This window comes from Helicoverpa zea, chromosome 3 (assembly GCF_022581195.2).
Source record: "Helicoverpa zea isolate HzStark_Cry1AcR chromosome 3, ilHelZeax1.1, whole genome shotgun sequence".
Classification (NCBI taxonomy): Eukaryota; Metazoa; Arthropoda; class Insecta; order Lepidoptera; family Noctuidae; genus Helicoverpa; species Helicoverpa zea.
In genome coordinates, this window is record NC_061454.1 from 5,788,506 (window position 1) to 5,815,616 (window position 27,111).

The window sequence follows — 27,111 nt, forward strand, 5'->3', positions numbered from 1 at the left end:
GAGCGGTATTGTGTGTTTTGAGTTTACTGACATGCAATCAAAAGCGGAGAAGTTAACGCGGTTGCAAAACTACTGCCTTACTTGTTACGTGTCCAACCTAAATGTCTGTGTGCAGGGTACTCGTACATGTGCAAATGAAGTAATACTGTGACTACACATCGGGTTACGTAACCGGTATAAATAAACACTGCAAGTCTTAACAAATCGATATTGTACATACTTGTATACAGTCTAGCACGTGACTGCTAAATTAAGCTGAACAAACATGTAAACGCAGTGTCACAGTAGCGATATTACTGTTTTTTTTAATAAACTTCATAGTTGCATTTGTAGTAAAAAGTTTTAAAGTACACATGTTGTGCATATAATTTGAATTAGTATATATATTATACTATAAATGCTGTGTATTTATGTATATAATATTATATAAATAAATACACAGCATGTGTACTTTACCATAATAAAATTAATAAATAATTAACGTACAATTAAAAACATTTAATTGGTTTTCCTTTTAAAATAAAATGTTATGTAAGAGTTTTATAACATCGCGGATTAAACAGACGGAGTGTATGAAATGCACAGAGTTGGCGGGCGATTGTGGCCACGAGGCGGGGGCGGCGAAACCGGCGCTCAAACCAGTTTGCGAAAGAGCCCTTCTGTCGAAGTCGGTCGCCATGCCGCCGCACGCCGAGGGCCGGTGCATTAGCCGGGTCATCTGCTTATGCACCGCATTAAAATCACGATTTCATAAGTTTCAACGCAATGCTATGGACTAACCCGTAATAAAGCCGTAAATATACTCAGTACACATCGTCTCTTGGTATTTGTGTCGGATTATAGTGGCAAAGCAATCTTTCGTTTGACGGGCCAGCAGCAAATTGCAGCAATGCTCTAAAATAAGATATCTAGATCCGTCTGCATATTTTACAATACAAAAATACACATCCGCAATCTTCTATTATTTACAGAGCTTTATCTGAAATTGCAAACAATGATGTCTGCGGGTCAATGCATAATACAGTCCCAGCAGCGACTCAATGGTTGCCGGGACAAACTTGGAAACATTTCTATGGAAGCATACTAAACCGTACAGAAAGTTATTCAAAGGATGGAACAGGCGGGGAATTTAAGCAATTAACATTTTCTGAAATGTTAGTGCATTATCATTAGTGTACATGTATAGCAGTGTACACAAGAGTATTGCGAGTCCGAATGTGGCAGGCTCATGGCATTATTTCACAACGCAACCAGTTTTGTGCATGCGATGTGGCGCGCAGCAAAGCAGTCTTATTGCTTCATTTGTTATGATGCCGGTGTTTTATGTTGCAGGAAATGAGCTCATACTGTCGGTGAGATGTTTTTCCAGTTTTAATCCGGTATGGTAATAGAAAAATAGAGACATTCAAGCATTCTTCACCACATTGAAAGCGAAATTAAAAATGATAAGCGCTGAAGCTCACCAAAGCTTTTAATTAATTCACATTATTAATAACAGTTCTTTTGTTGCTGGCATAAAGGAAATGGGAGAGAGCCGTTTAATTCCTAAAAACACAAATGTGCATCATTGAATGGAACGCGAGTTAAACTGTTATTAGTCCTTTATTGTTCAATGTCCATTCGTTTTAAATTTATTTCGTAGTAAAGGTCTTTTTAGTAGGCTATTTTACAATGTCTTAAATCTGAACTATTTTTTCTAGTACCTACATATTATTATAGACACTATTCGTCATCTTCATAACGATTTTTTTTTCATTTAACAATAAACACTATACCACAATTATTAAATTATTAACAACCCAAAATTATACTTGATATGCATGAAATCGTTTTAAAAGATAAATGCACTTCCTTGTCACGTGTCTTATAATAAAATAAAAAACTTTATCAAGAACAGATCGCTTGGATATGTCTGAATAACGTCTAGGTACTTTCGAAGTGGTCATTGGCGGACACAGCGTTATAATATCACTGAATCACCTTGCGTGGGTCAAGGTGGTGTGCGAAGTGAATGTAAAATTGTGATTGTTATCTGCACTTATCCAATGTGTCGTTGCAGGCCTGCAGGCTGCAGGGGCGGAGGGGCAGCGATCACTTTCAAATGTACACGTTTTAATATTCAAATGTGTTTCTATATTCTTCACTGCGATTAATCACGTGACCTTTTTAAAATAGACTGGTACAAAACGGTACACAATGTGGTATTCTAAAAACAAGTTTCAGTATTATGTAAATATTGACCATATAAAATCTGCGTAGGTGTTTGGCATTGAATTTTAAAAGTTGATTTTTTTATCGCAGATCTTGTTACTGTTTGAATCTTAGGACAAAGCAAATATCTATTATGTAAGAACAGGACAGTCTAGACTCTGAAATGTATGTACATGCAAATGTATGACGGGAAGGATGCTTGATGAATGCAGATGTCTATTAAAGCTCTTTGAACAGTCTAGTGTCACGGTAGCTACAAAATCTCATTACTTGTGTACATAGGTACGCTTTCAAGAAATCTAGATAAGCCGAGACTCAGATTCACGAGCAAACGACCGCACTCTGCTCGAATAAAGTGACGTAAAGACTGACGCGATCAAGTTAAGCACAAAGCAAGCCACAATCGGAACTGGAGCAATCAAGATACACAAACGCGTACACAGTACACAAACAATGCTTAATTTAACAAACTTCATGAAAGGATACAATGAGTCAGACAAATATTTACTTTTAACTTGTAATTGGGGCCGACGGTTAACGGTCATTATAGTTATTTATATTATACAGTTAAGTAAATAATTTACCCAACTAATTACGAAATCTTCGAAGTAATACATCAATGTCATTGTGCAAATTTTAAAATGGTGCTACAAAATGAAAAGTGGTGCACTATTTGATACAATCAGGACCTGGATTCCTAGAAAGAACCATTAGTAAAGTTATTGTTCTTTTTCAACCTCCTATCATTAAGGTTAGTGCATTAATTTTTTCATCAGATTTGCGGTCGGCCAATACTCTTTACCCCACTTACATCGCTGCAAAGAAATAATAGGTAGAGTGCTTTCCCCAACGACCCCTTGATAGGAAATTGACGATTTTACGTTGCGATATCGCGTTAAAATTAACCCTTCGACGGATATGACTCATTATGCGACTACCAGGAAATGTCATTAAATTTTCACGTTGGCGTTTTATGTTACCCACGCCGCTGGTTTCGCCACTCCATGCATATTTATCAAAATAATGTTGCCGATTGAAAAGCTGCATATAAACACGCACTGAATTGCAGACCGGTACCGGGGTCTGCCGAATTGGATTTTACTGTTGTGGTTTCGACGGTGTACATTTGCACGGCGATCCAAGTTGCATTTCGGAGGGCGTTCGTTGTAGTTATTAGCAAACGCACCCTTTGCGAAGGGTTAGAACGAGTTCTGCGAATCGTGCTATGTGCGGCGGTGACTCAGGCTGCGGCGGCGACGGGAAAATACCGATCGCCCACTCGATAACCACTTTCGATACAGCACGATTGCATTACTTGCACAATATCGAATCGAACGACCGGGCCAAATTACTTATTACAATGTTCGTGCGTATAAAAACTTGCCCAATAAAGCTGTTAATGACAAGAAGACTGTCACTTCGAATTTTATTTTTATTATTTCATGTATTTTTATCTGCATTTTGCAGTATTGTCTTTTAAGATAGTTAGATATTATGTACAATTATTATGCGCTTCTCTATAATGTCTATTGTCTTCCTCATCTGACAACTCTGAAAACTGTCTAGACTCGTGATCAAATAATATACGTAGTCCATTTGTGTTGCTGTACACAAACTAAGAGTTATGTGGTTTAGTGACAGTAAAAGTGAAATTAGAACTTTCTCTGGCTCGCGAAGCAGGAACAAACTAGCGTCGGTGGTGGCCAGGCCTCGGGAGAATAGCTAGCGGCACACGTCCACGCCAGGTGGCGCGCGATGCCCGCGAATTTACATAATTGGCAGAAAAAAAAAACGTCAGCATACCATACAACAATTTTTTCATTGTGTGAGAGCTCCCAAGGGTCTGAATAAAACAGAGGCTCGGGACGGACGAGTTGGCGCTAATTTTGCTCGACAGCGAATCGCCGGTCGAGCGATGACACAGTTGCTATACACATTACGTAGGTATTCGTACCTATATGACGAGGGCTTGCACATATTCTTTATTATATTTTTTTTCAATAATATATATATATATATATTTCAACGCATAATAATATGGTGGTACTTGTGTTTATGGGTGAATGTTAGGTCAAGCGAATAGATGCCAGACTAAAGAGCACATGTGTTAGGCAGATGTCGAAGTCAGGGTGACTATGAGACCATTGAGGCGTTCCAAGTGCGCCAATTTGGCTCCAGTTAAATCCAATAACATGGCCATTTATTTATAAGAATATTATAATTGATTAATGACATTTGAAGAAATCTGGAACATGTGGTAGGTACCTATATGTATAACTTAATATTGTTTTAAAGACTGTTTTATAATAGGCAGTTGAGGTTGCCGTCTTATAGCAGATTAAGCGGTTAGTTTTCTTGTTTAATAAAAGTGCAGGAAAATGTTTCCGCCTTGCTTTGATTCAAAAAGTCCTTGTTGGTAACGAAGCAAATAGGCGCTCAAGGACTGAATAACAAACTTTTCTCATCCAATTTGTCGCACCTCATACTTTTATTCCCGGGAATGTACCTTTCAGCCTTATTACTCTGCAATATAGACCGAAAAGTAAGAAAATTGCTTGATCCGTAGCATTGTAAAAGTCGCCCGCTCTCGTAAAACTCCCACATATTTCACGACAAATAAACTTCTCATCCTATGAAATTTTCTTCTCGGGAGCAGTTCACTGCAGGTAATATTTCAAAACATGTGTCATTTATAACTTTCGCCTTCGCAATGTCTGTCGATGGAGCTCGGGCGAAAAGGTCTCAATAATAAATTTTTCGTGAGCCCGCTCCGTTATCCCCGCGAGCGAGCCCAGGTACGTTTTACGGCCGCACAAGGGAAAATAAACGAAAAATAAAATAAAAGTCAAAATGGTCGACATAAAACTATTGCCCGAATATACCACGCACAAGTTCTGAAAACGTGAAAGGATTGAGATTGTTCATGTTGTAACAGTAAATTAGAGTACCGCTTCTTCGAATATATTATTGTTTAAAATAAAACCTGGTATTCATATTTATTCATTCTAAGTATAAAGCTCTATCAGTAGCTTCTGAAGGTTCGGTATTTAATTGCTATTTATTATTTGAAGCTATAAATATCAACAATTGTAATTTAACAGCCAAAACGCAAATCTTAATTTGATAGCTTATCTCAAAGTTGTAACGGCGTGGTTGGAACTAAGTTAGTGATTTATAGTATCGTTAAAGTATTAGAGAGTTTTATGGTACATACGGACATTACAGCGACAACAATGAGACTGCTACCTCATAAAATACTAAACAACTTTTGTAACTACCCCGTTGTCGTCGGTCGTATGAAATTTCAATCACGTCACAATACGACCACTGGGTTATTACGTACTCTGTTACGGATATAATGTAGCTATTCAAAGATTATTCTAACCATTGTAACATTGGCAATAAGTTACTATTATACGTTACGGACTTCATCAAACTCAAATACAAAGGGGAAGGAAGGAATTGAATATCCACACGCTTTAGTGTTCTGTATGAATTTCTTATCTGATACTTCATGGCTTGGAAACAGAAATAGAACTTGATCATTGGTCAGTATACGTGTTAACTGATTGATAAATAACACACTTCATGAAGTTTAGCGGCTATCAAACCTGAATATTGCAAAAAAATACTTAAATTATTTCAAGAACACGTGTGTAATTTCCAACGAACAGCGTACAGTTAAGTAAGTAATTTGTTTAAAGAAAACTTCCCGTAGTTGTAATAATATGCGTTAAACAAGCTCATGTAATATAGGTAATAAGGAAAGAGTTTGCGTAATACACATAGTAAGTATATAAATAACTATTAGATAACGGTGTCTAGCATATTATTTAATGCAAATGCGGATCGGTACAATACATGATGTATTGTGCAGCAGTTATAATTACAATACTAGTGTTCTTGTGTTGAATACTAATCACCTGAGTGTATGGAGCTAGTTGTGTCAATAAACAAAATTACATTAACTAACCTAAGCAAGATAAAGGAAGCTGATAAACATACGTACATAGGAAGTTTCCGGGGAGCCAGGAGGAAAATACTGAAATACATTTTAGTTACTGATAAAAATGAGCTGTTAGTCTTGGTTACTTCATGATGTCCCGTGTTTATAAATAAAGAAGAGAATGCCATGGTGGTAAAAATAAAGTTGACATACCTATTTATCATAAAAGATCGCATGAAATGTTGATATCAAAATTGCGGCAACATGTAATGGAGAAAGTAGATCTGTTCCGAATTAGAACAGGGAGAAGGGGGCGTTAAGTAGATGCTGTAAACAAAGTTTTAGTTACAAATAAATTTCAGCAATAGCGTGTAGTGTCGCGTGATGAAGCGCATTACGGCGTCGGGCACGTCACGGCGAGCTCCGTCGGCCGACCCGCTTCGCACGTGATAAACTGCCTCATATTGCCCACCCGTTTTCCACTTACAAGCACTGTGTCAACACGCATTAACAAACATAAATAACAAATAATACATTCAATATTAAATCTGGTCGTCAATCGAGCTCACAGTAATAGTACGGCTCCAACTACAGTATGATGCTATTTAAGCCCGGCATTAATCTGTCAGTCCCAAGTCCAAATATAAACTCGAGTATTGTCACTGACATTTATCATTTTTTCGTTAACTGTATCGCGGATTTTGTTATGGTTGAAAATAATATTTAGAACTAGTATTTTGATGGTTTGGAATTTTTCAAAACTTTAGTTTTAGGAAGTTTATTAACAAACTTAGTCATGTTCTTTGTATTTGTACTGTACAAGTTTCAAGTATGTACTAAGTCACGTGTGAATTAACAGATTAAAAGCATATGTACTCGATACTTTTGTATCCATAACGCACCAACTTAAAATCATATTTTAAAATTAGTACCAAACAGACAACCAACTTCAGACTTTGAACATATTTGTAGCGACTAGACACAGTCAACAACCTTGGCTATAAAAATGTTTATAACAAAATAGATAACATAAAAAATGTTAGTATCAAAGTAAAAACCAGCAGAGTTGTTGAAACTGGTGGACTTCAGTAACATTGTGAATTTCGTCATTTGTAATTTTTTTACAGGATATGGAGATTTTTCATAAAATTTAGGTATATTTCGTCAATCAATTGTCATACGTTTATTATTTGTATACTTCCTGAATTGTACAAATTGAATGAAGTGTGAACGACGAATCCAAAACTCGACGTTGAATATGCATTGATTCACTTTAGTAAACATTGTATAACAGCAATGCGTAAGAAGGGTTGATTTAATTTGATTTCGAATGGGATTCGTACTTGCGGACTCCACCTCAAACGGCGTCCTCGGAATGAACGTCTGTCTGTTTATCCCATGTCACAACATTTTACGTAATGATTACTGGGACCCGAGTCCCTTCAGAGACAGTACCATTGTTCTCATTTCACAATTTATTGTAATTTGTACGCGGTTCAGGCTTTTACACGCGCTTTGCCACCCGTGATAATTTGTTTTACTTTTAATTTAACAGGTGCCTGCTATTTATGTTAATTATCTCCTGATTTATACTAATTGGTGTGTTATTAGAGGAATACGATTATTGTGGAGCTTAACATACAAGTTATCAATGCTAGTCCATTTGGATTGTGTACGGCATTGCAATTGTGAACTATATGCGACGTTGAATAGTGTCGGTGTCGGAGGGCAGGTCGGAAACTCGCTGGCGCTCCACTGAAAGCAGGCAGACGTCAGCGCGCCGTGAGTGACACGTCCTTCCGCCACAGAGCTTTCTATACGTAGCTACCGCCACTATCCAGTTACGCCATGTTTGCGCTTCAGCCTGTCAAACAACTGTAAAAATCTGCTTCAATCCCGTGCAAACAAAATGTAACCAAGTCAATAGTATTATTCGTTTTTTCTCCTGTGACTCCCTATCCTTATTAAGCGAAATACAATATTATAGCTATATTAGACGTTACCCGTATAAAATGAAAGTCGTGTCGCGAGTCCTACGCTCTAATAAATATGGAGCTCGAATGCGACCCTAATCGGGAAGGCAAAATGGCAACAATGCAAACAGGCGTGGTATCAAATTCATCGTAATTCGAGCATGCAAACACATTAAAGGGCGCCGAGTAAACGACGCCTAATGATTAATATGATTATCTTTACATTGGTAAGTAAAAAAAAAACATGGTAAATAAATGAGATATATTTCATTGTTCTTTGTTTTAGGCGGGCCGAACGGCAGCTGGACGGCGGGAAATGTCGCTTATCTGATGCCGCACCTTTTGTCGGTAGGCGTTGACCCAATTCAAGTGGCACTCTGCCGCGGCAGCGGTGTCAACAGCGTCTTCATTCAGATTTGGAACCGAAATAAACGGTCTGATTGATTGGAATTATAATTATAGTTTGTGAGCGTAGGCAATATGAAAAGTGGATATGGAGGAAAAGAAAATTCTTGGGATATACGGAAATTGTGTATTTAGATCCGATTTTACATATGAGGAGTGTTTCGTCTGTATAATAGAAGAACTCTGCACTCGTGAATTGGAGCTTTCCTTGCTTAATTGCACTAAAGGAGTAGAAACGCCACGTCAATTTGCGGCAGTAGCCAAAAGGTTGGTATTGTGCGCATTTGCAAACGCTGAGGCACATTCACGCGATTAAAACGGCAAGTTTCTACCGAGGCCGATCGCCGGCGCGATAGGTCGCGGGGTCAAAAATAGCGAGGGCCGTACCTGGTGCCACCCCGCGCCGTTCAATGTCAACTTTCAATCACGGCGGGCGGAAGGAAGAGGCCGAGCTCGTGGGCTGATGCCGCGCGGGCCCCGCACTCCACCGCAATTATTGCTTTGCCCTTTTTATGGCGACACCGTGCCTCCCTTGTCTCCTCAACGTTTACATTCCGTCAAGTTAAGCCTCTTGCTGTCGAGTGCCGACTGTCAAAGTACTGACACCTACACTATTAACCGCGGTTAACAATAACGGTCCTAACTCCAATGAACAAATTGCGGTCAATGTTGCCACAAATTATTATCCAATTTATTGTTTGGGCCATAATGTTTACACAACTTTATTTCGAATCTAAAAGCACAAAAAACAGCAATAATGTTCTAAAAGTTTTAAATTAAGACGACAATAAAATTAATCACAGACTACTTGATAGATTGCTTTTATTGATGTTGTGATTTGAAGTTGAAAATATTAACTGGAAAATAAATAAACCTTTATATTACTTTTTGCTCCAACCTTTTTGCCCTCTTTGTTTACATAGCTGCGAGCAAAGCCTCTCCGTGCCAACAGTCGCTTTGTCAAGCGTCGAGTGACATTAGCTCGACCCACTGTCACATAATTTGGAAACCAAATAAAATAATTCCTCGCTCTATGTATTTCCGTAAAAGACTGATTTACATGAATTATAGAATTCGAGCTGTTACCTCATGAACCTGAAATCTGTGTCTGATTCACTGACTCACTCATCATGAAATCTTAGTAACTAAAGCCCGCGATGCGCTTATTAATACGGGACTTTGCGAAGTTGGACCCTTATGGGGGTGCAACATAATCATAATTTAGCTGCAAAATAATCATGATTTAATGTATGTAAAATATAGTTGATTATTTTTCTTACCATAAACTCATGCATGGTACAAGCTTGTATGGAACTCTAAACCCACAAAACATGTAATAAATCTGCTGTACTGGTAAGAGTTACATACATGCTTTAAGGAACATCTTCATCAATATGTCAATTAGTGTTCACAATGAGTGGACCAGCACAGGTGTCTCATGGCCAAGCCGTTTGCCAGCCCATTAAGCAAATAACGAGTCCGCAGGATAAACTTGGAGGCAGTAAAGTTTATTAATGGCTCGATTACAAGCTCGACCCGAGGTGGAAAGAAGTGCTATCAATCAGTCAGGTGCGCGACGGTAGAGGCACCTACCCCCTCAGTAACGCTAATAACAAAATTCCGACGCCCCTGTTTGTTGCTCCAGAAAGGGGTGAAGATGAATATCCTAAGCGCTAGATCGGTTGGTTTCTATTGCGATAGCGACAAATTCTTATGAATTCGTAATAATGTAGAGGAAGGAGACAATGCTTCTATGAAAGGAGAAATGTAAAAGAAACTAAGGTCAGGATTACCTTAGTGATGCTGAGCCATACTCTTTCAAAATCTGTGCCACTAGGAAGTGAGCAGAAGTAGATAATGTTGATATTGTTTGTAATAGATACAACGACATACGTAAAGTGGTGGCTGAGCGGCCAAACTACAGAGGCAGTAGAGCGCGGCTCGCCGCTGTCCGAATGGCTCAATTACAGTTAATTCGCAGCGCACACACATTCAGAGCGAGGTGCATGCATGTGCAGCGTCGGCATTAATGTATGTAAATGCATGCGACCGGCCGCGGCCGCCCGCCGACGCTCACAATATTGCGACATTAAACGGAATATGGCCGACGAGACGGACATTTTCGACAAAAGTCGACATTTGCAAACGTTATTCAGCTACTCATCTGTATTTAACAGCGTTTCCGAATATCTACGTCATCATTAGCCGCCATGTTTAAAGGATCAGATTTTACAGTTTCCATACATTTTAAAATATCTATAGGTAGGGCCGAAGACTTTCAATGTTTGCTTGAAAGCGCTAATCTCAGGAACTACATAAACTCAGAGAAAAATGGTTCCCTAATTACGAAGACATCGCTGTTCGTCTGTCTGTCATCAGACCGTATCTCACAATCTCAAGTCTTATTATATGTTACACTAGCCGTTTGTCCGCGGTTTCACCCGCGGTACCGGGATAATACCTATAAAGCCTGTGTTACTCGAGAAGAGTTCAGCTTCCAACAGTGAGATTTTTTTTCAAATCGGTCACTTTTTTCGGAGCCTTTAGGTCCAAACAAACTTTTAAATATATTTAAACTATTAATTATAGGTAAGTACAAAGTATTGTTTAAATATGTTGTTATGAAGTCTAGCACCAAAATAAATCTGTTAATAAATTAAGGAAAAGTTACATACCCATCTACATCAACATACCTACCTACTATTATATGTCATTTTTACTATTATATCTTATTATTTGTCAACGAGACCTGTTATCCTCAATTAATGATGATTTGTAAAATATGTTCGAAATTATTGTTATCACTACATAGTACAAAAACTTTTTTCCAAAAAATATAACCGACTTCCCAAAACACTAAAAGCAAAAAAAAAAATTTTAGGTGCATCGGCCCAGAAGTCGGTGTCTAATGAATGTCCCTCAGTTAATTTTGCCACCGACTTCTAGGCCGATGCACCTAAAATTTTTTTTTTTTGCTTTTAGTGTTTTGAGAAGTCGGTTATATTTTTTGGAAAAAAGTTCTTTATTTTGAACTTTTCAGTGAAACGAATAGGTCACTATCCACATAACTGGAAAGTTCTCATTGATACGAAGAATATAAGCCCAAACACGAGGTAGTTTTCATTTTCAGTTATCGAGCTCCCTCGACCTTCTCTGATCTCCATCATCAGGTCAGCTCCAAACCTTCACTGTTGCAAAGGTATCGTCAATACGAATAATATAAGCCCAAACACGCGGTAGTTTACAGACTCAGATGTCGAGTTCCCTCGACCTTCTCTGGTCTCCATCATCAGGTCAGCTCCAAACCTTCACTGTTGAATAGTGCTATCAGGCATACATATGAGTGTCACGGTTGAACCCTATGTATGCTTACAACTTTCGAAAGTTGCCCTCGATTTCTCAAGGTTTCCATCATCAGATCCTGACCTGATGACTATGGGACCAACTGGCAGCTATTCCGCGTCGAACAAAAAAAGAATCACGTAAATCGGTCTATAAACCTCGGAGTAATCGATGTACATACATAGAAAAAAAAAAAAAACATACCGGCCGAATTGAGAACCTCCTCCTTTTTGGGAAGTCGGTTAAAAACAAAGTCCTTTTGTACGCTTAAAACTTCAAAACTACGCAACCGATTTTCATGCGGTTTTTATAATAGATAGGTAGAGTGATTAAAGAGGACAGTTTATATGTATAATAACATACATTAAATAGTGGGGAAATACTGTTATCCCGTGCGAAGCCGGATCGGGTCACTAGTTTAGACTAAACTTACAGGAAACAACACAACAATTAATAATAATCGAAACATGCGCGTGAGTCGGCAAAAAACTAGGAAAGGGTCAAACTTTGACTAGTCAAAATAATTCTCTGACTATTCAAGTTACCAGTTATTTTTTTTTAGTTTTATACCTACCTAGGTAATTCTTTCAAACTACCTAGTTCAATTTTGAGATTAATTGAATTGTTGGACTCATGTTACTAGCAACTTTTTAATTTTCTTTTTAGATTAGTCGTTTTTTTCTACGTAGGTACATATTATTTTTTACTACTTATTTACTCTGACTCTGAAGCTTATAAGAATTTTTTTAGACAGGTAGGAACCTGACTATTGTATTTAATTTACAATAGTCACTTCATAAGAATATGGAAAATACTTAGATAGTAGATACTTATTATAAAAAGGTAACAAAATGTGAATTCGGTAGAGTAGTTTTGTGCTTGCAATTTCCACCAAGCAACGCCCCCTGTGGGAACTCGATGTCATTGTTTTATCAAGCAAGCATTGTCATGGTGATTCACTTTACAGTCAACATTTAACCGGATTATTGCATGTACCTCACATTATTCAGCATTTAAACATAATTTCATACAGTAGAGTGCTAGACAAGACAACAAATTCGCTTTAGAACAGTATTATCGAAAACCACAAAACACAATAATGTAGGAAATATGAAAGAACTCGAGTCATGTTTCGGTACCATCAATAGGGAACATTAAACGTAAAGTACAATGATTGCACTGAGTGGAGACTTTATGCCGATATTATATTATTTTATAAAGACTCTTATCCAGCTCTACAATTCACATAAAAAGCTAAACGACTGAAATTGAGCATCGTACGTGATGTCAGAGAGGTTATGTTCGCGACAAACAAAAATATTAAGGCGTTTACCTCTTTCTTTCCGTTGTCCGGGGGCTGATACCACTGTAATATTGCACAGTTTCATTCACAAATACGTAATGATATAAATATTAGTTAAAAAATCGGTTTGCATCACAGAAATAACAAAATAAAACGGAAAACATTGAAAGCGGACAAGAAGCGCGACACGAAACGGCAAGCTAAGCAGCAGCTGACTACGAGCGACGACCTGTCGTAACTTTGCGTCGGCGTGCAGAGTTTGTTGATTTTGTATGAAATCGTTCGACCTCTATGGTGGAGGTTTAGTATTATTTTAAACTTATACTTTTCCTTTATCAGTGTTAAGACCTTTTTTATATGTTTCAATACTTTCTATTTTTCTTCAATAAATATTTGTATGTGAACTGTTTTTTTTTAATTTTTTGAAACGTTAAGTATCACGTTGATTTATTTATTTTTCTGTTAATGATGTTTCTATCCTGAAACTATTTAAATAAAAAAAATATGGAATAGAAAATATCCTGCATCTCCTGCACGTTGTTGCAAGGTTAATCGTACGGATGCGCAACGTGGAGGAGTGGTGTGGGCGCGCACCGCGTCGTTGGTGTTGCCCTCTAGCGGGCGTATTGTGAATTATCGATTCTCCGCGCGCCGCCGCCGCCACCCGCCATTGGCTCTACTCGGTAATTGGTTTATGTAGCCCGTTCGTAACATGAATTCAAATTTAGCGCGCTGGGGCTCTCGAATGAACAGAGGCGAGTGTTTGTACAGGGGAAATTACCCGTTTCAGATAATAAAATCTAGTAAAATACTATTCAAAGTTTGTTTTACTCTCGACCTGATGTTTCAAACAAATAAAATATGCATGTATCCCGGCGGACCATAATTTTAATGCTGCAAACTAAATTAAACAGACCCATAGGACGGGAAAAATATGTTTGTCCTGAAATCGGGAAACTCTTTCAGTAAAAAATACATTAAAGGTTTTGATACTGTTATTTAATTAATAATAATGAACTTAATGATTATTTGATTACGTACATCGGTAGAACCTATACCTACTTTGTGAATTAGGTATTTTATTTTTCAATTTCAAGAAATTTGGTTTTGTTGACTATTTTCAAGTATTTTCTAATCTATGTGATTTGCTTTTTAAATGATAATGGAACGTACGTGTAGTGTACTGTATTATCACCGATATCTGTCGTCTCGTTGTCGCATAGACGCGGAGAGTGCACACTATACTCTATGGCCAGTTGGCGGGAAACCGGGAGAGTGTGTGGCACGGGAGTAAGACGTTATGTGGGCAAGCGAGCCGATATCCTAATTATCGGATGGTAATTACAGAGACACAGGTAGGGCGAACACTACATTTGGCGACGAGTGAAAATATGATATTGGCGGCGTGTCTGTAAGTAGCGAACATTATTTCTTTTGAATTGAAAAGAAAGGAAGGGGCAGGTATGGTAAGTTCAGTTTGCGGATTAGAAGTCCCCCTAAACAGCCGAAATCTGAACAAATTGGCCGTCTGTCCAAAGAACGTGCAAGTTAAAGTTTCTAGTAAGGATGCTAGTATGGTATCCAGTCACCGACTCGACTATAAATTATTGTATGAGACTTTAAAGAATCTCACACCAGTGCTCATGTCTAGGTTTTACTTGGAAAGTTTAATTGTGTGTTCTTTGAAGCATATAAGTAAGTTGTACGTTAGTAATTGTACTGTATATTCATCACATAAGGGTTTTCCAGAAAGCCTGTATCATAATATCACATTGCGTATGAAATTCATGTATTTTTCACCAATTGAACATAGAACATTCATTTGTTTTAAGATTGGTGCGAATCAGTAAATCGTTTTAATGCTGTGATGCTACATGATGGCTATGATTACAGCATACAGCCAAACATCTGTCGTGGGAGTAATTTCCTTTATGAAAGATAAATTACATTGTGTTCCTAGTTCCTATCATAAAGTAAATAATCTTTGGTTCCCCCATTGACTATAAAAGTGTGAAAAGTAATCAAATCATTTATTTCATGTAGGCCTTTACAAGCACTTACGAACATCAAAATTATAAATAAGTTTGCTTCTAGTTGCCCATTCCAAAAGTAGCTTCCTATGGAGAAGAACGGGCAAGAAACTCCATGGTTACTCTTTTTAAAAACATAATAGGTGTTACAATTTGTATGTATTGATACATACGATAATAACATGAAAAAGAAATGTTTACAATATTTTTTGGGTTGACTTTGAGAAAGTTATACAATGCAAGTTGAACTAGGAAGTTATAAGAGAAAATTATTATACAAACTATTTTAAGAAGTTAATAAATTAAACAAACCAAGTTATATAAAGCAAAAGAAATAATAACTGGGAATGCAATTATGACTGAAAGTTTCAAATTAATTTGTAACTTGTAATATAGTGAAATATTTGGTGAACTGAGTGCATAATATTATAAGTACCTTGAGTTTGTAAGCGACTCCCTACTACAATAATTAAGTAGTTATTTCTACTAAATAATCTGTTTTGAATTGAGTAATTTTAAGTATTTGAAAGTTAATCTGGACGAGTACCTTCTTTAAATCTTGATTAATTTCAGATTTTCTGTGCTGGTGGTTTGGATAATATAAGCTTCCAAACCTAGCTTCCCTCCCAGAGTCTAGTTAACTACTTACTTGCTACATTGTTCTGGTACCAACTTACTTCAAGAGACTTGCTTACAATATAGTGGATATTACAAGAACAAACTGGTGGTTTTGTACCTTTAGTCAACTGTTCTATAAATGACAAACATGTGCTAGGTATTTAGTTAAACAAATAGCACATTGAAGGACCATTGTAAGTTGGACTATGCATGTTGAAGTACTTACCCAGTTGTACTGGTATGTATGCACATATGTACAACATTCCAACCCGTCAACGCTTCCAGTGGGTTGCCTATCTAGTTAATGTTAATTATAACGGTTGCTCAGTCACCCTGAATATAATTCTAATCCTTTTAATTTAGTTTGTTTTGCAGTATTAAAGAGGTTGTTATGTTACAACAGAGATATCTCAGAAGATGCAGAACAGGAAAACAGTACCAAACAGCAATATTAGATGGAAAATGTGGATCAAAACTTTTAGTATTCAATAGATAGAATCTTTGGTAAACATCCTAACTCATAATCCTAATTTGAGTATTTTAGGTGAATATGAAACTCTTAGACCAAAAGTTTAAGGAACTAAGCAATGGAGCATTTTTGTACTTTAATTAATTCCCATTAAGATTTGTTGGGACAATGCTGCTTTATTTACCTAACTGGGGTTTCACATCTGTGACAAAATCTTATAAGAATGAAACATGGAAGGAGTTTCAATATAGATACTTACTCTGGGTACTGTCTAATGATTTAGATTTCATAATTTGGTGATTGCTTGTGCTTCTAAAATATAACCTTCAAGATTCAGGCTCGAGTGGATTTTAATTGGTATCACAATTGACTGACATTGGTGCAGTTTAACAGAGTAGCCCTCATTGTAATATTGCTATTTATTTGTAAATTATACTTTACAGTATTGCAGTGCCCAACAAGAATTATAAGTGTAAACTAAATAAACTTACATAGAAAGTTGTTGGGAGAATAACATAACCAAGACATGAAATAGAATCCATTTATTGATTTGAGATTAATACATCTATCTTTTGAAGTAGGTACAATGTGTAGCCTTCTCAGTTGTTGGCTACAAATGTTCTTGGCATACTGATTGTTGTTGTTGCTTTGCCACCCACTTGTGAAACCTGGAGATGCCTGCTGACCGAACAGTTTCTTGAAATTTTCAAAGCAGCGGCACCGAGCTGCCTGGGTCCTGTGGCACCTGCATTTTATCTGCGGCGCTTGGTTGTTCACTAAGTAGGTACCTACTTCATAGGTTCTAGGTTTCTATTCGGCGTTGGTGGGCGCATGAATTGGGAATCCTGCGGCCAATCTATAGGTGGACGGACGTTGTAGAGGGGTCGGCGATCGTTTCTACAGGGGGAATTGTGCATCGACGGGAGCGCTGTTTGTGAGTTGCTGTTCACTTTGATGAAAGGAGGAGGAACAGTAGTTGAGAGTCTCTATTGATGGATTCTATTCTATGTTAAGGTGTTTGTTTGTGTTTTGTCGTTTCACTGAATGTCACAGCTACAGATTACAAAGCTGATGACACCTGTCAAAGCGCGTTTCGTTGCACGACGTAGTTGTTAACTAAAATCCTAAAATCTGATAAGTTGAACGTAACTATAAAGCAACGGCTTTATAGGTGCCTACGTTATAATCGTAACGTACACATAGCACTAAAGTTAAATTTGTAGAATTGCGCCCCTGGACACTCATGAACGCTCGAAGCTTAGGTATATCAGAATTCTTTTAGAGAGTGTATCTGCAGAAGCATGCAAGTGCCAGCGCTGATCCATACGGTTGAAAACCAGATTACTTGTTGCAATGCTGAGATAAGGAATAAAGCTTTGAAATATTCCACCCTCAATTAATAAAAGGAAACTGTTACCAAAATTAGTTGAGTTTGATTCATATTATGCTTTAAGCATTTGCTATTAATTTCATTTGTAATAATTTAAATAATTTTGCAATGGGGTGTCAAATTAGATGTGAACGGTGGCTGGTCTAAGCGATCTGTAACTATGTAAACATGATTGCTAGGTAGGTTGGTTCCGAGTCTGATAGGAATACCTACCTTAACACATTAGTAGTGCACTAAACTGTTAGTGCTCTGTTGTCATCGAGATTAAATGTAATTCCCCTAGTAGTACAATTTTTAGAATAGTTAACGATACAACATGAGTAAACGAGATATCTTTTCCGTCAGGAGAGCTGCGTTTCGACCGTTTAAGTTTTAAACATTGTAGGTATAATAGGTATACTGGCACCTAGACACGTTGAAAAGCAGATTGGAAATACAAAGGTATTTCATTTGTAGACACAATTTACCACTTAGGTACAACCGTATAAATTATTGTGTTATGTTGTTATCAATAAAAAAAACTTCTGAACTATAATTCTACTTTTAGTCATTATGTATGTGTAGGTACTGGCAGAAATCTGCTAGTTCACGGGCCCACTGCGGAAGTCAACCGGGTACGTACGTTTGTGTGATCATAATTACTATGTATTTATGTACATGTTTGAAAAACTAGAGATCGTACGGCAGTACTAAATAGTAGAACTATTATATTTGTATTCGTAAAGCTTTGCGAGGCACGTTCCACTGTTGCTAACAGTAAGGTCCGTGAGAAATCGTAAAGTTGCGCGAAAGTATTAAATAGTAGAACTATTATATTTATATTCGTAAAGCTTTGCGAGGCACGTTCCACTGTTGCTAACAGTAAGGTCCGTGAGAAATCGTAAAGTTGCGCGAAAGTATTAAATAGTAGAACTATTATATTTATATTCGTAAAGCTTTGCGAGGCACGTTCCACTGTTGCTAACAGTAAGGTCCGTGAGAAATCGTAAGGTTGCGCGAAAGTATTAGATAGTAAAACTATCATATGTACCTATATGCCTGAGAGGCGAGAACTTGTACAGCTTTACGAGGTGCGACCAGCAAGGTTCGCGAGGATTCGTATATGTTGTGTGCAAGTCTTGTACAGCTTTACGAGGTGTGAACAGCAAGGTTCGCGAGGATTCGTATATGTTGTGTGCAAGTCTTGTACAGCTTTACGAGGTGCGAACAGCAAGGTTCGCGAGGATTCGTATATGTTGTGTGCAAGTCTTGTACAGCTTTACGAGGTGCGAACAGCAAGGTTCACGAGGATTCGTATATGTTGTGTGCAAGTCTTGTACAGCTTTACGAGGTGTGAACAGCAAGGTTCGCGAGGATTCGTATATGTTGTGTGCAAGTCTTGTACAGCTTTACGAGGTGCGAACAGCAAGGTTCGCGAGGATTCGTATAAGTTGTGTGCAAGTATAAAATGGCAGGGCCTGGCATGGACTTAAAAGTCACGTTCCACTGTCGTGGAGTCCTTGAGTAACACTCAAAGGTTGCTTTAAACGGCGCGGCGGTAACTTGTTGGTAAGGTTATTGAAAGTGGTAATGGTAAGGTAATGTGTGAGTAAAAGGTAAAGGTAATAATTTCCATAAATCGTCAGTGTAAAACGATTCGACTGTAGTGACATTTCAAAGTTGTCCGGTTGTTTATAAAACACTAGCAAACGCTACGCTAGTAAAATGCACGTAAAAGTCATTACGGGGCTTTAATCGCAAGTACGAAGCGTCAGGAAAAACTTCATTTCATCATTATTGTTTCAACTCTGAAGCTAGAAATAAAATTCTTACATTGGGACAATGCATTCTGAAACTGTTTTACAAGTAAGTGAAGTAAAATTATTCAGTCAAAGCCCGACAAGGGCAAAGGCAATACTTGGTCATTTGAAGGAAAAGGGAAAGGAGTAGGTAGCTAGAGTAAAATGTGAGGAAACCACTGGGAGTATGAAGATTTATTATATTCCATTAATAGGCAGGTACAGTTTGGTTTTATCTATTTTTATATTCATTTTGATTTTGCCGCTAGTGCAATATGAGTGCTCGTTGGCTGAACGTGCAGCAATATTTGAGACTGTTTGATTCCACATGGACTAACAGGCGGGATATCGGTGTCCATCGACTGATCACCAGACTGGTTATTGATGTCGGCAAAGTGACGGAGTTTAATTTGTTTTTACTAAACAAAGGAAGGGATGTAGTGTACTGTATTATCACCGATATCTGTCGTCTCGTTGTCGCATAGACGCGGAGAGTGCACACTATACTCTATGGCCAGTTGGCGGGAAACCGGGAGAGTGTGTGGCACGGGAGTAAGACGTTATGTGGGCAAGCGAGCCGATATCCTAATTATCGGATGGTAATTACAGAGACACAGGTAGGGCGAACACTACAGTACGGAACTATTCGTGCACGTCCGAGTTACAGTCCTTCTGGTTATTTTATTTTCACGATTTTTTGGCATCTCGTAAAGTCTACTCTATATTTTTTAGATTTTCCGAAACTTGTCTTAGGAAAAAAAAATGCTAAGATTATATCCATACTGTGGTAGGCTGGTAAAAATGAATAAATGCCGAATGAATTACTTAGAACAGGTTGATTTGTTAGGAGCGCGAGCGCCACGTTTTGGCGCTAAATTGGGGGCGAGGTGGCAGGGAACAGATATTTATGCACATTAATAAGACCAGGGTACAGACGAAGCCTACAAGGCAGTAAGGAGGCTGTATTAAACTTATTATGTATCAATGTTCGGAACCGAATAACGGTTTTGTAAGATTCTTGGTAGAGAAAAATATAAGTTAGCAGACTGTATATCTGTCGAGTAATAATTTTTCGTTATTAATATGTTCATGTTAAATAATATAAGTAGAGACAGCAATGTTAACTTATAAATTACAATGATTGCCTTGAAAGCTTGAAGAAAAAACTATACACTGGGTGGGTCCACTATTTTCACATTGTGAGCATAGCACCTTGAGTGAGATATTGGTCTGGGTAGGTGCCTGTTGAACTTACTTGGTGACCTAATGATTTTTTACGATAAAACAAAAACCTAAGGAAAATTCTTAGCAAAAATATATCATAGTTCAAAGAAATTACTGATTCAGTATACAATAACAGTTTCGAGAATAATTATGACAAAATGTCGATGATCTAATGCAAGCGGTGATGCAGTTTTGTGGGCAGAATAGTGATCTTTATTTTAAAAGGCATAAGGCACACATTTGAACTTTACTATTAGCTGTTCAGCCTCAGCAGGGATTGTAAATACAAAAGCGTTTATTTAAGGATTATAGCTGTATCATTAGAAATAAGTATGCACTGTATTTACACCAACTTGAGGCATGGTAGGGTCTAGTGAGAACCTTATAAGCTATGAATATACCTAATTAATGGATGATGTTGCGATTACATTAAAGTGTTTTAGAAAGTAAGGGTAACTACAGGTATACATGTTAATCATGTATGTCTGTCAGACATAGATTTCATGTGGCAAATAATTTATATTCCTATCTGAAAAACTTTTGCTTACCAAAACATGTACCTAGCTACACCATTTTTATCAACCCAGCAACAGACTGAACGCAGAGACTGCTCAATATCCCCGAAATTCATAAAATTATCCATGACGTCAACATTATGCATCCTTAAGGGTACGTACAACAAAAGGTTTTGACTTTATTCAAATCTCATAACCGAAGCAATGTTTTTAAAAGGGGTGTAGTGTAGGGGGACCGAACGTCAGCCGGTAGCTTGTACACCATACATTTGTTTAAGATACAACACAAGACGCTTTGTTTCGCAAATCGCCCACGAATATTATATTCAAAAGAATAGTAGGCGGGTCAGGTATTTGCCACGTCCGGGAGACCTGTGGGCTGTGCCTTGAGCCCCAACTTTTTTAATAAATAGTGGAACTTCAGCGAGGACAATAAATAGAAAGAACTTCAATACTATTCAAGGAATTGCATTATGCTTTGCATACAATCTTTGAAAAACTGATTTTCTGCGCCTTTTCATCTAACTGACTGAATTCATTTAGGTAAGTTACTTCATTGAATATTTAACATGGGATTCTTTAAACCCGATCAGTGCGTTATTGCGAAGAATACTTAAATATAGATAAGTACAATATGTAGATATGGAAAACTTCGCTACTGTTATATAAACTTTATTTTTTTTTTTTTTTTTTTTTTTTCTTTTTTTTTTTTTTGTGTGGGTAGTTTGAAAGACAACACAACTAAAAAGTGCTCTTCTGTATTATTTTATTTAAAAATATATAAAACAGTTATTTTACTGTGCAAATGCACTAAAACACTGAACTCGTCTTAGATGCACTCAGTTCTTTATTAATTTACCTGCTATCACTTTCAAAATCACTTAAAACTTCTTTGCAACATGGACCTATACACCAAACTGACTAGTTGTATGGAAGAATTGTCAAACACCTTCACTTCAAGAATGGCCGCTTATGAGGAAGAATTGAAGAACGCTGGCACCACTGAAGCCTCTCACAAGTCCATTGCCAGCCTGTCCCGTGATTACACCGAGTTTAAGTGTCTCGTCTGGAAGACGATGAGTGCCCTTAAAATGCAGGTTGAGTTGCTGACACTGGGCTTCGATCGACATGAGATGGCTTCTCGAAGGCAGGTTCTTCTTCTGCATGGTCTGCCGGAGCAGAAGGACGAAGATACAATGTCCCGGGCCGTCTCAGTTCTGACAGATAAAATGAAGCTGGGCAATGTTTCTTCATTGGATATTGCTTCGTGTCATCGTTTGGGAGCAGATGGTGGCAAGACAAGGCCTCTGTTGATCCGGTTCCAGAGCTACAGCCTGCGCAGCGATGTATGGCGGAGCAAGACTGTACTGAAGGGCTCCGGGCTGGTTCTCTCCGAGTTCTTGACCAAGCCTAGACATGACACATTTGTTGCCGCTCGAAAACATTTTGGCGTTAAGGAGTGCTGGACATCGGAGGGCAAGATTGTCATACTGCTTCCAAATAAATCACGGCGGAAGATTGAATGCTTGGCGGAGCTGCAGCAATTGGTGGTGCAATTTCCGATGTCTGCTACCGTGGCTAGTGAACCAGGTCCGAGCGCTCGGTCACCAACCAACAAAACTCCGTCGGGGAAGAGACCGAAGCGGCCAGCAAAATAGTTTGTAATGTGTTTTCTTTTTTTTTTTATTTATTTCTATGTCGGTCACAGTTAATTATTCTGTTATTGTCCTATTACTTTGACTTTGACATAACCTGTACCTACTTCATTCAATCATGCTTGGTCAAGACTCGTTCAGAAACGTCACATTGTAGACACGTGTCTTTTGATCTCTTACACTAACTGGCGAGTGCATCGAGATGTTGAGATAGCAGGTAACTGTTATTTAATATTTTATTAGCTTATTTGTTTGTTCTATATTTTTAAAAGAACTATTTATATATATATATATATTTTTTTTGTTACTTATTTTTATCATGTTTGATCATTTTGATGATAGTTTTGTTTCTTGCTCGTCGTCTTGTGCATCTGATGAGAGTTTTGCTAGTGCGTTCAGTGATGATACGGTAAATCTTCGCGATCAGCTCTTTACTACCTTTTCACCATACCGCAACTTCTTTAACATGGTTCACATAAATGCCCAAAGCATTCCTGCTCATCATGCGGACCTGCTAACTTCCTTTGACTCCAGCCTTGTCCATGCTATCCTTGTCTCAGAATCATTCCTCAAACCAGCACTCCCTTCCACTCAATACTCCTTGCCCGGCTACAAGCTTGTGCGTAACGACAGAACTGGCAAGGGCGGCGGAGGGGTAGCCATTTATCTTCGTGGTGACATGCCATATAAAATCGTTGACAAGTCTCCGAGTGATTATTCCAAATCTGCTGAGCATTTGTTCATAGAAGTCACCTTTAATTACAACAAATTATTATTGGGGGTTTTCTACAATCCATTATGCACAATCGATTATTTTTCATCTTTTGAGGCAAAGCTCGAGCATCTCACACCCTTATATGAACACACTATTATCCTCGGAGACTTCAACACTTGCTTGATTAAAGATGATGTGCGCAGCCGCAAACTCCGTTCTCTTGTCTCCTCTGTCGATATGCATATCCTTCAGCTTAACGCTACTCATCATGCCCCTCACTGTAATCCTTCTCTTCTAGATCTCATTCTAGTATCCGACAACAGCAAAGTAGCCACCCATGGGCAACTGCCTGCCTCTTTCTCTTACCATGATCTTCTATTTTTATCTTATAAGATTCGTCCACCTAAACGTAAAGCCAAATTTCTCTTCCTTCGCAGTTTCAAGAACATTGATATGGATCGTTTGAGGGAAGATGCGGGCAATATTGACTGGTCTCCTGTTTACGACTGCAATGATGTAGACACAATGGTCTCTGAATTTAATAAGTTGGTGTTGGATCTCTTCGACAAACATGCTCCTCTCAAAAAGGTTAGAGTGAGACATCTTCCGGCCCCGTGGTTGTCGGAAAATATTAAACAGATGATGGCGAAAAGGGACAGGGCAAAACGACGTTATAGAAGTGATCCCAGTGAGGAGAACTGGACTTCGTACAAGAGGCTGCGGAATCGCTGCAATCGTCTGTGCAGAGATGCAAAGAGACGCCATATTCATAACTCCATTAAAAACTTTGACACGGCACAAGTATGGCAATTCCTCAAGTCTTTTGGAATCGGCAAGGCTGCTAATGATAGCGCTTCCGATATAGATCTTGATACGATCAACGCACATTTTTCGAAGTCGCCAGTCACGCTGGATGACAACGTTAAATCGTGCACTCTCAATTATCTGTCAAATGCTTCTTTGCCAAATTGTACTTCATTTTCCTTCCATCCAGCTACTGACGGGGATATTAAGCGTTCAATTTTATCCATTACCTCAAAAGCAGTAGGAGATGATGGGCTTCATCTTCGAATGCTTCTTCCCATTCTTGATATACTTATTCCTGTGATTTTGCATCTTGTCAACTTCTCCCTATTTACCAGTTCCTTTCCTTCAGCATGGAAAAAAGCCCATGTATTGCCTTTACCCAAGGTACCCAATCCCTTCTCCGTTTCCCAGTTTCGTCCAATATCCATACTTCCAATCCTCTCCAAAGTCCTTGAGAGTGTTGTCAATAATCAACTGTCTCACTTTCTTTCCTCTAACAGCCTGCTGAGTCCATACCAATCTGGTTTTCGTCCCGGCCATAGCACAGTCTCCGCTCTGGTGAAAATTACGGATGACATCAGACTGGCAATGGAGCACCGGCGCTTAACTGTGTTGGTATTACTGGATTTCAGTAGTGCTTTTAACTCAGTTGATTTTGACATCCTCCTAGGTATCCTCTCCTCTCTTAATATATCTCCGTCTGTAATTGCGTGGTTTAGTTCCTATCTTCGAGGTCGCTCGCAGTCGGTTCGCTCTGACGAGGGTTCCTCTGAGTGGTGTGATCTTGCTGCGGGTGTTCCTCAAGGCGGCGTTCTCTCTCCTCTACTTTTCTCCGTTTTTATTAACGCCATCACAAAGTCACTAACTTCACATTACCATCTCTATGCAGACGATTTGCAGCTTTATCAACATTGTAATCTTGAGGAGCTTCCTAGGACAATTGATGCCATCAATAATGATCTTGACAACATAAGTCAGTGGGCTAAGAGCTTTGGACTTTTAGTCAACCCTTCTAAATCTCAAGCTATCATTATTGGTGGCAGATATTTTCTAAATAGGTTGCAATCTCCTCCGCCGCTCTTGTACGATAATGTTACTATAACTTACTCTTCGCACGTCAAAAACCTGGGTGTGCTAATGGACAGTCACTTGTCTTGGGGTAAACACATTGCGGAAGTAAGCAGGAGAGTATTTTGCACGTTTCAGTCTCTCAAACGGCTCCAAAAGTTCCTGCCTTTTTCAACAAAAATTACTCTCGCTCAGTCGCTTCTTCTCCCACTTTTAGATTATGCTGATGTCTGTTTCCTTGATGCGACTGAGGAACTTCTAGATAAGCTCGAACGTCTGCAGAATCTGTGCATCCGCTTCATTTTCGGGCTCAGGAAGTACGACCACGTGTCGGAATTTCGAAGTCGGTTGAAGTGGTTGCCTATTCGGCGGCGTCGAGATGCTCACATTCTTTCTTTTCTCTTCTCTCTTCTCTACAATCCTCGCTCACCAAGATATCTTCGGGAACGTTTTGAGTTTCTTGTTCCGAGAGGCAAACCTTGTCGCACTTCCTCATCTCTCCTTCTTCGTGTCCCTTCCCACACTACGAGCCGCTATGATGGATCGTTCACTGTTCGTGCTGTGAGACTGTGGAATTCCCTTCCACATTCGATACGCGAAAGCCCATCGTTGGGTGCATTCAAGAGACGAGTAAAGGAATACTATTTATCGACATGAATGACATTTATATTTGTATGTATATATATATATATATTTTATATGTATTATGTTTATGTATTGTGTAGTTTTACTACATATATATGTTTAGTATATTGTTATTTGATATTTTTGCTTAGTTTTCAATGTTTGTTGTGCACTTTTTAATCTACCCTACCACTATCAAATCTCTCCATGGCTTTAAGGTTGGCTGTAAGAGAACCCAATTCTGGGTTAAGCTCGCCATTGTACATAAACTGTCTTTATTATTTTTATTATGTATTGTTAAGTGTGCAATAAAGAATAAGAATAAGAACTAGATTATCACCTTACTTGCAAAATGCGTTTAGTTGAGGAAACATTATTTAAATGAAGAAATCCGGAGTGAAAAAGTTAGGGGAAGTCTCCGTGTTCGCATGCATCGCGTGCCCCGATACACGAGCGCGTATAAAACTTTTGCACTTTGCAAAATGCAAAAGAACTTCATAACATTCTCCATAGAACCGCAGACATCAATTTTATACCGTCTCTTTTTTAAACAAATTAATAGTCCAAACGAAACATTCGCTACTCATCACTAATTCTGCAAACGGTGTCGTACGATCATTACAGCGAGACCGGAGTTTCGAGTTGCAGTTTTCGCGAATTAGAGCAAATAAGATAGAGGTAGTAAATTTATTTTGCCGGAGGGTACGTAGTTGTGAATTTTGCACGGGACGGTGCATTATGCGGCGCACGTAGCCCGCTGTCTGCACGCGGGCGCGGGAGCGGGCGCGATCGCTGCACAATATTCAGTCGGCACCCGCGCCGCCCACACGCTCTCGTTCTCTTCTATCACTGAGACTCATTTATTATTTAAAAGCTCGCTACACTGAAACAGTCGTAAGTGAACCTGACTTCTCTGAGCGCTCCCTTTATGACAAATCGATACTAGACACACACGATACGGGAAACTTGAGATAACAATTTGCAGACTATGATCAAACTCAGCTAAAAACTCCGACTGAAAATGTTTAATCCGAAAAG

General features: G+C 38.5%; 2 protein-coding genes across 12 annotated transcripts in view; one reads left to right on the plus strand and one right to left on the minus strand.

Annotated features, from left to right (window-relative positions):
- The window catches only part of LOC124645625 (protein muscleblind), a 228,486-nt gene that overhangs the window by 93,248 nt on the left and 108,127 nt on the right, over positions 1-27,111 (minus strand). For 5 of the 11 annotated variants that reach the window (XM_047185434.1, XM_047185431.1, XM_047185430.1 and 2 more), the window contains exon 1: positions 13,211-13,416. The exons of 4 other annotated variants lie outside the window; for them this stretch is intronic. The gene's annotated coding sequence lies outside the window, so the exon portion shown is untranslated. Of the gene's footprint in view, positions 1-13,210; positions 13,417-27,111 lie in introns of those variants that run through there. 2 more of the 11 variants (XM_047185435.1, XM_047185437.1) reach the window with 2 other exon arrangements.
- Positions 21,947-22,954, plus strand: LOC124645627. The gene has a single exon (XM_047185439.1). It carries the CDS (start codon positions 22,104-22,106, stop codon positions 22,860-22,862), a length of 759 nt encoding a protein of 252 aa, XP_047041395.1. The 5' UTR covers positions 21,947-22,103; the 3' UTR covers positions 22,863-22,954.

Excerpts from the sequence above, each read along its gene's own strand:
- LOC124645627 (XM_047185439.1), top strand. The coding sequence starts at position 22,104 with ATGGACCTATACACCAAACTGACTAGTTGTATGGAAGAATTGTCAAAC.